Source organism: Dermacentor silvarum, chromosome 1, assembly GCF_013339745.2.
Source record: "Dermacentor silvarum isolate Dsil-2018 chromosome 1, BIME_Dsil_1.4, whole genome shotgun sequence".
Taxonomy (NCBI): Eukaryota; Metazoa; Arthropoda; class Arachnida; order Ixodida; family Ixodidae; genus Dermacentor; species Dermacentor silvarum.
Genome location: NC_051154.1, coordinates 444,962,412 through 444,975,469, shown reverse-complemented (window position 1 = coordinate 444,975,469; position 13,058 = coordinate 444,962,412). Strand labels below are relative to the sequence as shown.

Genomic DNA, 13,058 nt, shown 5'->3' with positions numbered 1-13,058 from the left:
GGTATGTTTTTCTCCTTAGGCAACCAGCTCGAGCCTCAAAAAGCAAGGCATTGCCCTTTGTGGTACTGTACAGATTTTCCCTTCTCATTTCTTGCCATTCATGTAAATCTCCATGGCCTTTGTTGTTTCCATTTTTGCACCCCGTTCACTGTTTCTGTTTCTCTCACCATCTTTTTTGATGACTCCTGGATGTCTATTTACACTTTCAATTACCTTGCACTTGGTTGCCAGCTTTCTGGACTTCTTCCTCTATTCTCTGTCCACGCTTTTCCGGCACTATACTTGTGCACTTCAGCCGCCCATTTTCATTCATGTTCCCGATTCTCTACAAAACAAATTTTGCTCTGTGCTTCCCAATGGGCCACATATGTCCGAGGAACGCTCGTGGGACACCCAACTGTGGACATTACGACGTCCTATGGACACACCCACAAATCTGAATGACATACTACGGATGACTACGGGACCGTCCCATGCAAAAGAAAATGCCTCCGACTGGACGTCCCGAAGACGTCGATCTCGGACATTAGGATGTCCATAGGATGCTAAAACCTACTTTTTTCCCCTCTGAAACGTCCAGGGGACGTCCGTCAGATGCAGCACTAGGATAATTGACGTTCACGGTGATATCCACGGGACGTTATTTGGCAGTTATGGCCTATGATGGCTTTAGGCTGTAGCTTTTGAATATTTTCCTTTACTGCGCATGCTGCTGTGCAGCCGGCATTAATTTGAATCGAAGTACAGCTTGCCACCGTAATGCAGCGGAAATTCGTAGCGCGCGAGGTGTAAGTCTGAGCGCTACGAAATGCAAAGCATGTAATGTCTACCGCGTGCACGGAAGAGCAGACGCACATGCCCGTGGCAGTATAGAAGTGTACTGAGCAGTTCCCTTGAAAACCTTCCGCCTGGTACAGTTGGGATATTCAACTAATAGAAGTTTTTAAAGGTGAATGCTATGTTTAAAAATACACGAGGAACGGTGGATTTATGAGCTGGGGATAGCTTTGGGTTATATAATTTGAACATATCGGAAAACCTGCTCCTCTTTCTAGAAAACCAAAGCTATGGGTGACCGACTGTTTATATTTGTGAGCCGAAAAAAGGTCCGGGTGCGATGTCTTGGGGCGTCCCTACTAGCATATTTTAAAATTTCGAGCGAGAGCCTTTTGGGATGCTGACACATCCGCCTGACAGGCCGTCGCATAGTAAACGTTCGCAGACGATATTTCGAATGCAGATTCCCCATTCCAATCATACCGTGATGACTCGTTTTGGGGACCTGGCCGACTAGCACGTCGGCACGAGATCTACTGGACGTCTTGATTTGGATGTGGGACGTGTGATCACTTAAGGGCGTCGATGGGACTTAATTTCAAGCTAACGGTCGCTGCACAGTAAGCCGTTCTGAAGGGACAATGAAGTGACGCTACATAGGTGCTTTTTTAGCTGCACCAAATTTTTATAAATTTCCTATGGCAGCAGCAGAATTCTAACCCTTTAACTAAATTACTCGATGTGGCGGGCATTCCACACTTCCACAAGAAATCAAAATGGTGAATTTGCCGTCGTCGTCGCCGTGAGGTTCCGTATAAAGTCCAAGGGCAATAAAATCGTAGCCGCGCGCCGTATGCTGCATGTGCGAGTGAAAGCGCGCGAGGGACGCGCGCTTTCACTGAGAACGCACGGCGGAGAGCAAACGCGACCATCCCGCGAAAGGCCGTGGGGGGATGGGAGGAAGGGGAGGCGACGCTGTGCGGCGGCACCAACGGCGCAAGGGGAACTGGCGAGGGAGAGGTAGCGCGGAAGGGAGAGGTTGCGGCTTCTACTCTGCCCGCAACTGCGTACTTTACGCGGCTGCGGGCTGTCGCCCGCACCGTATCTTGAAAGCGGTCTGCAGACGGCCCATAGCTTTGTATGCCCTGTGCTTTCGCCGCTCAGTTTCCACTGAAGCGATAGACCGCACGAACCTTCGCTCGCTGCTGCAGCTGCGCTTGCTCACGCCAGCGTTTTGACAGCGGTTGTCTGCGGGCGTCGAGTGGGATCTATTCATGTTTGCTTGTGCGCGCAGACATCATGCTTGTTAATTCAGTTAGTAAGCGAATGTGTCCAAGTTTATACAGTCAATAAAACTACTATCCTTAGTCCATATAGCTGTCTACTAATTTGCTATCGCAATTCATGCTTAGCATTTCAGGCGAAACTACGACTTTTTTTCGTTCCATAGTTAGAGCTGATATTTCTTTCCGGACCCTCTATTTCTTTTATTCATGTCGAGTTTTCTCATTCGCTTCAATTTTTTTTTCTGTGCATGTTGTGGGGAGCGCACGCCGCCACCTTCTCCCGCGGGCGCTCGCCGTCGCTTGCGCACGTAGCGCACGCGGCGGGAGCCGGGCGGACATCTCCCGCGTGCGCGCGCAGCGGGAGCCGGGCGGACACGAGAGAGATGCACTTTGCCCTCTCCCGGTTCTCGCTCGCCTCTCGCGACGCGCGTACCCGCGCGGGAAGAGGGAAAGTATCCGACGGGCGATGAGGACATTCCCCTCGCGAAAAGGTAAGAAGGTATAAAAGAGCGCGACCGAGAGACCCCCGGGCTCTCTGACCTCGCTGAACCTGACCTGACCCTACGTATATACCCGCTGCAACCCGGTCGTGAGTGACCTCGCTTGCGTGACTATCACACGTGACGAGGCAAGCCTATTTATTACTTATTATACAGAGCGGACTTCCCTGTGCAAGTGTGTTTTATTGCCCGCGCAGCAATAAACGTTGTTGAGTTGACTGGCTTGTTGCCTTATTCGCCCGAACCCTACGTAGCTGCGATTATACGCGCTACGGGTTGGGGAAGACCCCCAGAATATACGTCGACGTTGTCTTCTTTCGCGTCGACTTTGGTTGACATGCCATTTCTTTTCTTTTTTTTTTTTACTAAGAGGCCAGGTAGGCAGATCCCGAGATATTGCAGTCTAAGATGTATACATCTTAGACTGCATAATGTGGTTAATTTTTGACCATATGGGCGCTAATTACGCCAGTACCGTTAATTTTATCTACTCTGAGACTGAATACCGTTTTTTTTTTCTCGTTCAGACCTACTTACATTGTGGTAACCTTTGCGACTCGCTACGACGCTGTGGAGGCTCGAAGGTTTTTTTTTTTTTTAGTTCTTTGACCAAGAGGCCAGATAGATATCAAGATCCCACGTATTCCAAACCAACGTGAAGTCGGCAAGGAAGACCTTGTCTTCAAAACTGTTGTGCGACTTCGCGTTTGAAAAGCCGCCCCATTTTCTTTTCGTTCTATTCTCTGTGATCGCAGTTTTGCTGCGTATATGTGTGAACAATCAGTAATCATTGCCGTACTGGATGCATCACTTCGGGTTGCGTGACAGGGCTGACTAAGTCTGACGCCCTATTTAGCCCACGCTATATATACACCTTTTCACTGTAGCCTTCCTGGACGCCGCCATAGCGCCAGATAGCTCACCGCTAGCGACATCTTGCGGCGGACCCATCTTGGGCTGTTTGCTCTCCGGTCTTTCCGTCGATACGCGTACATTCGTCTCATCGTACGTCCTCAAGTTCTCGTGTTCGTTTTGTGTAAGCTTTGCGGAGACGTTAGTTCGGTTTGTTTGTGAACCTCTGAGCTTACCTCACTAACAGGACGGTCGGCATCGAGTGCTTTGCAATTTGTGGTGTCTGTGCATGAGTGGTGCGCGCTCCACGGCCGCGGTTACGTTCCGATGGCCGGTGTTTCGTCTAAGGAGCCGTGGACTTGGGAGGTAAGTTCACTCAACATGTTTCTGATTTAATTCACCGCGTTAATGTTCACAACAACGCTATAGTGACAATTCTCACAGCGAGCACGATGAAGTAGCACTTTTTGCTCGTCAAATGCCACTACAACGCTGCCGTGCCGCTGTCGGAAAATTGTTCACCTAGCTGCAGTAAATGTGGCACCGCACTAGCGCTGCACTTGAAAGCTATCGCTCGCAGTTTCTTCGTGCCAGCAGTTCGTTGTAGCTGTACTGCATTGACGTCGTGCTTGTCCTGCTTTTCAACGTGGTAAAAGTCGGTGGTCCGTTGAAGCTAATCGAGAAACCTCGCTATTGACTCGTCGCGATATGCTGTCGCATGAGGCCGATATGCGCCTACATATTTTTTGTTGACATCAAAAATGATTAATTGCGTGGGCGCCAACAATCTGGGTCGAACTACTTAAGCTCAGTCATCACCACCTAGACTTTCCTGGGTGGTGTTGGCTCGGTGCCTAGGGAAGGCATGCGACTGCCTGCAGTCTCGATTGACGGATCGTGAATGCATAGATCCGGATGGAGCAAAATCGCTGTCAGTGTGTCCGTGCGAGAATTATGCAGTAATTGATGGCATATTGTGGACTTATCGTTGTGAGCAGCCGTAGTATCTTAGAAGGCTTAGAAGGTAGGCTGTCGCGCTGCTGAGATCGTACACGCGGGTTCAATTATCGGCCACGCCTACCGCAAGTTGAAGTGGGCGAAATGCGAGAACACACGCGTATCCACAGTGTGGTGGTTAAAATTAATCTGGTGTTCCCCACTAGGTTGTGCCACATATCATGGTTTTCTCGAATACAATCTCATAATTACATCAGGTGTCGTTGCTCTCCTTGACTTAATTATTTTCCACTTTCGGTAAAAAATAATTTATTCACGCTAATTGTTACCCATCCGAGGAAACCAATAACCCTTTTGCTAACTTTTTTTTTTAGGTGGCCGCAGTTATGACCATCCTTGCATGGTGAAGAGATGGCTGATCCCACGATTCCAAGCCAACAGTCGGAGGAAACCCAAAACTTTGTACTCGCGTTTCGTTTCTTTGTTTCTCTCTGTGATCGCAGTTTTGCTGGTATATGTGTGAACAATCAGTAATCATTGCCGTACTGGATGCATCACTTCGGGTTGCGTGACAGGGCTGACTAAGTCTGACGCCCTATTTAGCCCACGCTATATATAGTGTGTAGCCACGCTCAGCAACTAGGCGACGAGGAACGAAGAAAGGCGCCGTTTACACCAAAAGTACACCATTTACATGGTGTTTTTTGCGGGCGAAATGCTGGCGAAAGCTTTCCAGGCCCAGCACGCCCGGGCTTTTATGGGTGAATTCTACAAAGCTTCAGCGCGTCTTCTGGCGTGGTGACCGGGGCTAAAGCCCCTCCATCAGCTCACGCTTTTTTCACGGTGATAGTACTATGGAGGGGCTTTAGCTGGGGCCAGCCAATTCACTCCTCCCGCTATGGTCGCATGCGGCGCCTGATTCGTCGGCGCCGCCTAGGACGAGGCGGCGTGATCTTGTGACTGAGTGAAGCCGACTCCCAAGCAGAAGCGCAGCGCGAAGTTTTGTGGAGAAACCCCGCTCTCAAGGCGGAGGCGCAGCGATGGCTTTGCGGGGAAAAACAATTTTGAGGAAAAACGGCCCGCTTGCGTTCCGGCCGTCATCGGAAGGACAGTTGCCTACTGCGGTTAGGTCGGGAGGCCTCCGCAGGCCTTAGTTTTGAGACCCCTGGTCAAGACCCCAGAGCGTCGCCAACGTACGGTGCGTTGTCGTGGTGGTTGCGAGTACTGTTTGTGCTTGGGCACGGCCTGCCTGGATACGCGGCGCACTTGAGCAGCGTACTCCATACAGGCTGGCAAGCGTCTGTGTCCGCGGAGCGATCATGCATGGTTGCGCTCTCGTTAACGCGTGTTGCAGTGTCTAGTGACTGCTGCTGATTCTGCAACACGATTCGTGGAATTTCTCCATGGTAAGCGCAAACGGCGACTACTCAAAATATAGTATACAGATCCAACGCATATTTCGGATCTACGGCAAGCGAAGCTTTAGTGAAGCGGTTAAATACTACACAACTGAATGCGATGCGCATAATTGCCTTTAGTTTCATCCTATGCAACGTGTAATCTCATGCGATGTTTTTGTGGCGTATGTGTCATATGTGATTCTTTTATGGGGACGTAAACGGAGCCAATGACACGAAGACGCGATATGCGTGATTCTTGTCGAGAGAAGAATAGTAATGAGGGTGTATGGCACTAGAGATCTGCACGGGCTCCGGGTGACCTGAAAGCCGGTACCCGCCCACGGACCGAACTCGGACTGCCCGTCATCTTGACACGGGCTCGGGCCGGACTCGGGCCACTGTATAGTTTTTTTTCGGACGGGCCCGTCCTTAGCCGGAATATGGACGCTGGCGTACGAGGCGTATCTAAATACATTTGAACACTCGATACCCTTTGTGTCACAGAGCCATGCACATATCCATTCTGGAGGATTGTGCAATCATGGGCCCACGGTATGGCATTTTAATCGTCCACGTTGACTTATATGCCTTTAGTGCCCCTTTAAGATATTACATATTTGTTAAATGCTTTCACTACGCTGTTTACTTGCCCCCTCAAAATAATTTAGCTATAAATTCATGGATTCATCAAGATACAGGAAGTGTTTGTAAAGTTGCGTTAATTGTGATTGCTCAGTTTACAAGCTGTCCAGTTTACATCTTTTCAAAGGTGATTGTGTGATAGGTTGAATGAGGTATTGTACTTCACTTTCTACAAGTATAATAACCAACGAGCGCGAGATACTTTAAATTAATACAAAAAAGTACGCATTAAAAGATGGCATACCAATTCAAGAGTTGTTATACCTTCGAGTCATTTATGTATCGTACCATGATTATGGAGCCGGCAACTATCTGAGAAAGCAGAAAAAAAGAGCAAGATAAAATTGTTCTGCGAGTATATGCTTTAGGAATAATTGAACAAGAACATTTTGGGGAGGGGGGCGGTGGGGAATGCATCGGATAGGCCGCACAAGATGCCACGAAGACCTCTGAGTACAAATTCCGACATGTCTGCTCGTTAAAGTAAAAACTGCCCTTAGTATAAATATACACAATACCCAGCTTGTTTATTTCTTCAAGAGAACCGCACGTTTTCCTGGAAAACAATTCCCCGCGTATGCCTTTTTTTTTATCCCGTTAAACCCGAATGAATGGTTTCAGAAAGTCCCGAGCCGGGTCGAGCCGTTGTAATTTTCACTTTGCAAATGAATTTGAGACGAATGAAAATAGCCTGAACCCGAACCCATGAATCTGAAAATGTATGTTCGACATGCTGAAAATAACATGCTATACCCCTTCGACAAGCCCGCAGTCATCTGAAGATATAGCATATTTTTAGTTCGTGCGCAAAATTTAACCTATACCAGGGTCGGAACTAACCGGCTGTGGTGGCATGCGAGATAAAGCTATATGTGAAAATAGATAAAAGATAGCCAGAATGACTCGGCTAGTACAGCAGTTAAGTCGGATTTATTTGTCATATTTTTCAGCTTTTTCGTGAACTCGTAGAGGAACTCGGACGGAAATGACGATACCACAGCGTTCAACTTGCACAACGCCTGTCAACACAAACTTCCTGGCGTCACTCTTGCTCAATGCGGGAGTCGGAGAAAGACCAGCAAATCATTGTAGTGCATACGGTCTCACACAAAAAATAAAGAAACAAAAAAAAAAAAAAAACGCTGCGCGTCGAATGGGCGTAAAACTTGACCGAAGTGCGATTAGTCGACACTGCCTACCACCATGTTTAATTAAGGCGCGTCGAAGAGTTCCTCCTGCACCTCTCCGTCCGAGCTGTAGCGCTCTTCGTCTCCCTCGGTGGTGGCGCCATTGCTGGCAGCGGCGTGCCTCGCGAGCAGCGACACCTGCTGGAGACTGCGGCGGTCATCTGAGCTCCAACCGACGAGCCTCAAAACTTCAGCGTCCACGTAGTCGGACACCGAGACTCCAGGCACGGCCGCCTGCAGCTCCTGCAGACAACGCCTCGCCGCGGCATAGTCCTTTTCGCTCACGTAGTGCTGAACAAGAAACGCAAACAGGTCTCCCTTCCGCACGGCCGGTTCCAAATTCAGCTTGGTCATTGCTTCGCACTGAGCTGCCGCTTCGAGCGGACTGTCCGCGTACAGTTCCTGGATGGCGAGGAACTTTCGAACGGCCTCCATGTGGTCATGGACCCTGGCCGCCACCTTGGATGCGTCTTTCGCGTCGCCGCACAGCTGGAGACACTCGTGAGCTTCGTTCAAGGCCGCTAGGGCCTTCTCGTAGTCTCGACGATCTTCGATCTCGGCTCGCGCGCAGGACTCGTAGAAGCCGGCCAGCAGGTCGAACGCCCTGGCCTTGGTGTAAAAGGAGACTATGTGCTTGGCTGCGTCGGTGTCTCGTTGCCAGTCGACGGTCTGAAGGTAGTTGGCGGCCAGGATGTAGATTTCTCGCTGCCTCGACACGTTTGCGAAGAACACTATTTTACGCGTGTCGCCGGACTTGAGGAGCGCCCTCATGGCCTGGACTTTGTCGCCAGCCTGGGTGAACTTCTTGGCTGCCAGGTGGTAGTTGTCCTGCTTAAGGCAACACTCGGCGATTTTCTCGAGGACTCCGCGGAGCTTAGCCTTGTCGTCGGTGGCAATTCCCTCGGTAAGCCTGTTGCAAAGAGGGATAGAGAAAGAATGGCTGTCAAGTGGAAGGTAAATTCTGCAAAAAATGACAAATAAAATCGTGACGACGCAAGAAGTAACCGTGAGTTCGCAGTTCTCTTTATGCTTACTCTTGATTTAGCCATACGGACAGAGCGGAAAATCACGTAGACATCTTCAACCTTTCAGACTCTACTACTCTCTTAGCTAACACTAAATATGTCTGCACAAAATAGTGCGGATTTGGTCGAACTCTAATCAGCGAATTTGTCTATCAGACCACTGACAGATAACAGCTGGTTCAGCGGGACTCGGACACGTTCAACGTCGGAGACGTCGGAAGTGCAGCACGTGGAATGGCGAATTTAGTGCAGAGGCCGTACAGTCATCTGCGCACGAGCTGAGTTGGAGTGTAGGCTACAAAAGAAGGGTATGCCAGACACATACGATATTAAATCCGCTGAACGTTGTGAAACGCAATCCCCAATGTTCCCCAAGCCCCTCCTATTCCTTCTAAAACGAAATACGCATGACACAACACAGTCAATGAAACAGCATTAAAACCAAAAGGCAGAGGTAAAAAGCGACATTTGTTGTATTTGCATGATTGGTAGTCTTGACATATGCACTCTTGTTTAAGCTGCCGAGTAATTGTTGCTTGTCGGCGCTCTCCAAACCTTTGCAGTGTCTCGAATGCTCACATTCAAGCGTGCTTCAAAATTCTTCAGTGTCTTCATGTTGTTCAAAAATGCACCATAGTTTTCAGGTCGTTATCAGCTGCATCATGTGCGAACACCGTTGGCTGTTGTGGCTCTTGGGCATGTGTCTTCCTCCTCATTATACGTATATCAGCCAACAGAAGATACTCCAAGGCTTCCCCAATTATTGTTTCTATGGTGTCAGCATTCTAGGTTTCCACGTCAATGTCGGCGCTGGCGTAGTTGTTTATGTCGACAGGGAGAGAGAGAGGGGGGAAGGCAGGGAAGTCAATCAGACGCGAGTTTCTGGTTTGCTACCATGCGCTGGAGTGGGGGAAATAGGGGTTGGAAAGAGGACGAAGAGAGAGATTAAAAAAAGGAAGTGGTCGTGCGTTCTAGAAACATCAAATGCTTCTCGTGTATAGCTATAGCAGAGTCAACTCCTTCAAGTCTACCGATACTGGCCTCCCGCTGAGCCACGTGGCAGGCGTCAGTGGCGACTGTGGTAGTCAACAAATTTGCAGTTCGTGTTGAGTGTTTTCATTTTATTTATTTTTACCGCGGAAGCGTTCTTTTTCAGTCTCCCGCAGACTTCCGTTTCACGGAAGCTACGTCATCGTCCGAAATGGCCCAACACAGGACAGTACACGTATACAGCGTGTCGACGTATACATATGGAGCCATCTGTATACTATGCCGCTACAGATGTACCGTTCCCTGGCTCCGTTCTCTACGGAATTACGCAACAAAACACCAAAGACTACCGAAATATATCCTCACCGCAACAAATATAGGTCGGCAATTAAGGGCGTCATTCCTTTAACATACCACATTGATTTTCAGTTTCTCCCGCTTTAAAGCGAATTTTCTTTGGATATATTTCGCCAGTTTTCGTACTCGGTCTACTCCACTAAAGGCACTTGGTCTCTACCAACCGAGTTGCGGGGCGCGTTCGCCACCGAACGTCGCTCTTTTAGAGCGAAAGCTCTACTACGCCATCTCTCGTACAGTCATTCATCGCTTGGCAATGACCTTGAGCCGCCGGAGTGCAAGTGTTGCAGGTGTGACGTCACGCCACGTGATCCACTGCGGAGAGGCGTCGCAGCTGCGTTCGCTCGGAGCCTCACCGCTACGCTACCATGTGACAAGGCGAGGGTTTAACGGCTGCTTCGCCGGCGCTTTGTCGCTTTGTCGCTCAGTCTCGCCATGGATGGCGCGCCGGATGGGCTGTCTGTGCGTGCGCTTCAGCGCAAGCGACAGGCTGAATCCAATCATCCAGTAGATATAGCTAGACGGCAGGCTGCGAAATCTCAAGCGAAAGCAAAGTTGGCTAATGAAACACCGGAGCAAAGGGAGGCCAGATTAGCACGTTATGGAGAAGCTTACCAAGCACGGAAGCGTTCATTAATGAAACACTATGTGCATAGTCGTTGCAAAACCAAGCCAAACAGACATTTCGCTCGTGGTAACTAGGTTTACAAGAGTTAAACGTTAGTATTTTTTTTTTGCTTTAAACGCATGCACGGCTTTAGGCGAAAACAGGACATCCGTAGGAGCGGCGTCGCTGTTAAGGTTGTCGAGGTGTACTGTTCTCTGCGGGAGCTGTATCAGATTTGCTTTATATTTAAAGCGGCGAAAATTATTCTCCCCGAAATCAGGGGAACAAAAAAAAAGAAAGCAATAGCAACTTCTGCGTTGATATTGCTATAAAAATTCAAAGAAGCTAAAGTGAGCCAGCTACTTTTCTGTCTCTTTCTTTTTAACAAATGTTATGCCGTGTAGACAGCTGTGCGGCCGATTTGCTTAGCACCTTGCAACTGGCAGTCGCTGGTTGAAACCTTGCTAGTGCATGAGGAGAGAGAGAGAGAAACAACTTTTATTGAAAACGGCAAGTGTAAGAGGAGTTAATCTCCCCTCTCTTAGATGGCGGCCAGGAGCCCTTGGGTCCTAGCGGCGTCTTCGGCTTGCCTGATGACTTGTAGCTGGTGCTCGCTGTCTGAACGGAGCAGCGTGGTCTTCCACTGCTCTGCGTTCGTATATGTGTTGTTTGGCCCCTCCACTATGTTGGGGCAAGCCCAGATTATGTGTCTGAGGTCCGCACGCTGATTACAGTCTTTACATATGATTAGAGTTCTGGATAACAATGATTATAAGCGATCGGGTTTGGGACGAGACAAAGGTCTTGTCAGAGACAAAAGCCGGGACGCTTTGACAGACAACTAGGTCTGCCGGTCAAACTACTAGGTTTGTCACCAGAGGCGGCGTCAGAAGGGATCATCAGGAGAAATCGAACTGGCCGAAAAGGAGTTCGGTGGAAGGGAAGTCGGCAACCACATCGTGACGCTAGATCTAGTTTAGAGATAACCGCCTGAGGATCAGTGCACATCGAAACAACCCTACGTTCGTGTTGCAGATACAAGCGCCATTTCGGTTTATGGTTTTTCAACTGCCGCTCGCGAAGCCACTTACAAAAACATAATGCAGGCCGCAGCGAGGTGATGTCACATTTCCCAGGTATTAGGGGCGAAGCTCCTTATAGCGGCACCCGTTCCGTCCCCGTCGTCGTAGTAGTAGTGTGTAACCAGTAGTGTGTAACCAGTCTGAGAAAAATGAGAAAAAAAATTCCGAAGTTGTGTCCGTAGCGCGGAATCGAACCAGGGACCCCTCGCTTCCGAGCGCGCGGCGTTAGCCCACTACGCCACGAAGCGGACATGGACACACGCACCACGATGGCATTAAATACCCAACATTAACGAAAGGCCGCGTTTCTAGCGCGTTTCTAACGCGTTTGTGCTAGCGCGTTACGGCCCGTGTAAGAAGCTGGTGTAAGACGCTGTGGCCTCTCCGCCTTACCTTCAACGCGTTTCGAACGCGCTGCCCAAAGCGGTGGCAAGTCAAATTCAAGTCGAGGAGCGTTTATGAATACGGGGGGTATACTCTCTCAGCAGTCATGTGATGGCGTCGGCAAACGCGGTGCACGTTCCGGCATGTGTAAATGGCTGCGTAAAACGCTGTGGCCGCTCCCCCTTACTAGAGAGTACTGCACGTTTCTAACGCGTTTGTGCTAGCGTCCCCTTAAGCGGGAGATCCGATGATTCCCTCCGGAGCTTCGCCCACTCATCATCATTCACCCCGTGGATATGCTGTGATTTTTCTTGGGTCTCCCGCTTCGCCGCGGTAGGGAATTGAACCAGCAACCTGGTGCTTCGGCAGCAGAATGCCACAGCCACTGAGCCATCGTGGCGGGTAATCATGCTCAGAAGTGTACCTAGGAAGTGCACATGCAAGATCAATAAGAAAAATTAAAAATAAAAAAGCTGTCGTGGATAATTCATTCCCACCTTCGTTATTCATGTGCTTAATTGCGTCCAATGACAGTGTGTTCGCGCTCGGGCACTTGCCTGTCGGCGAGCTCCTCGGTGATGAGCACGTTCGACTGGACGCACAGCTGGAGCGCGGCCTCGCTCTGCCCGCTGGCGGCGAGAAGCAGCACGGCCTGGTCATGCTTTCCGGTGGCCGCCAGTCGGTCGGCCGTGGTGCGCACAAGGACCGGGTCGGCGTTGGGGCCCAGCTCCTGGGCGGCCTGCTGCAGCGCGCCCAGGTCCCCGGCCTGCGCACGTGCACGCACAAGGCCCGGCAAGTTGAGACACACTCGTTTCCAGAGCGAAATACATCGATGCGTACGGTGGAGGCTCCAGCAAAATGCCAGACATTCGCGACTGCTCGAACATGGGAGGAAATTCCATGTATCGCAAGGTTCGATATATCCGAATATACAAGATTTTTGAAGGTAAAAGCAGTGTGGGTTTCGAAGAACCATTTGTTTTTCAAATGAACATATTTTCGAAGAGAATCA

At 49.8% G+C, this 13,058-nt stretch overlaps 1 protein-coding gene across 1 annotated transcript in view; it reads right to left on the bottom strand.

Annotated features, from left to right (window-relative positions):
* Window positions 1-7,275: 7,275 nt before the first annotated feature.
* Window positions 7,276-13,058, bottom strand: part of LOC119449000 (intraflagellar transport protein 140 homolog) — a 41,679-nt gene continuing 35,896 nt past the window's right edge. Inside the window, exons 4-5 of the mRNA XM_049660833.1 lie at window positions 12,604-12,812; window positions 7,276-8,511 (exon numbers count right to left, since the gene is read on the bottom strand). Coding sequence (XP_049516790.1) covers window positions 7,626-8,511; window positions 12,604-12,812 — 1,095 coding nt within the window. The 3' untranslated portion in view covers window positions 7,276-7,625. The remainder of the gene's footprint in view (window positions 8,512-12,603; window positions 12,813-13,058) is intronic.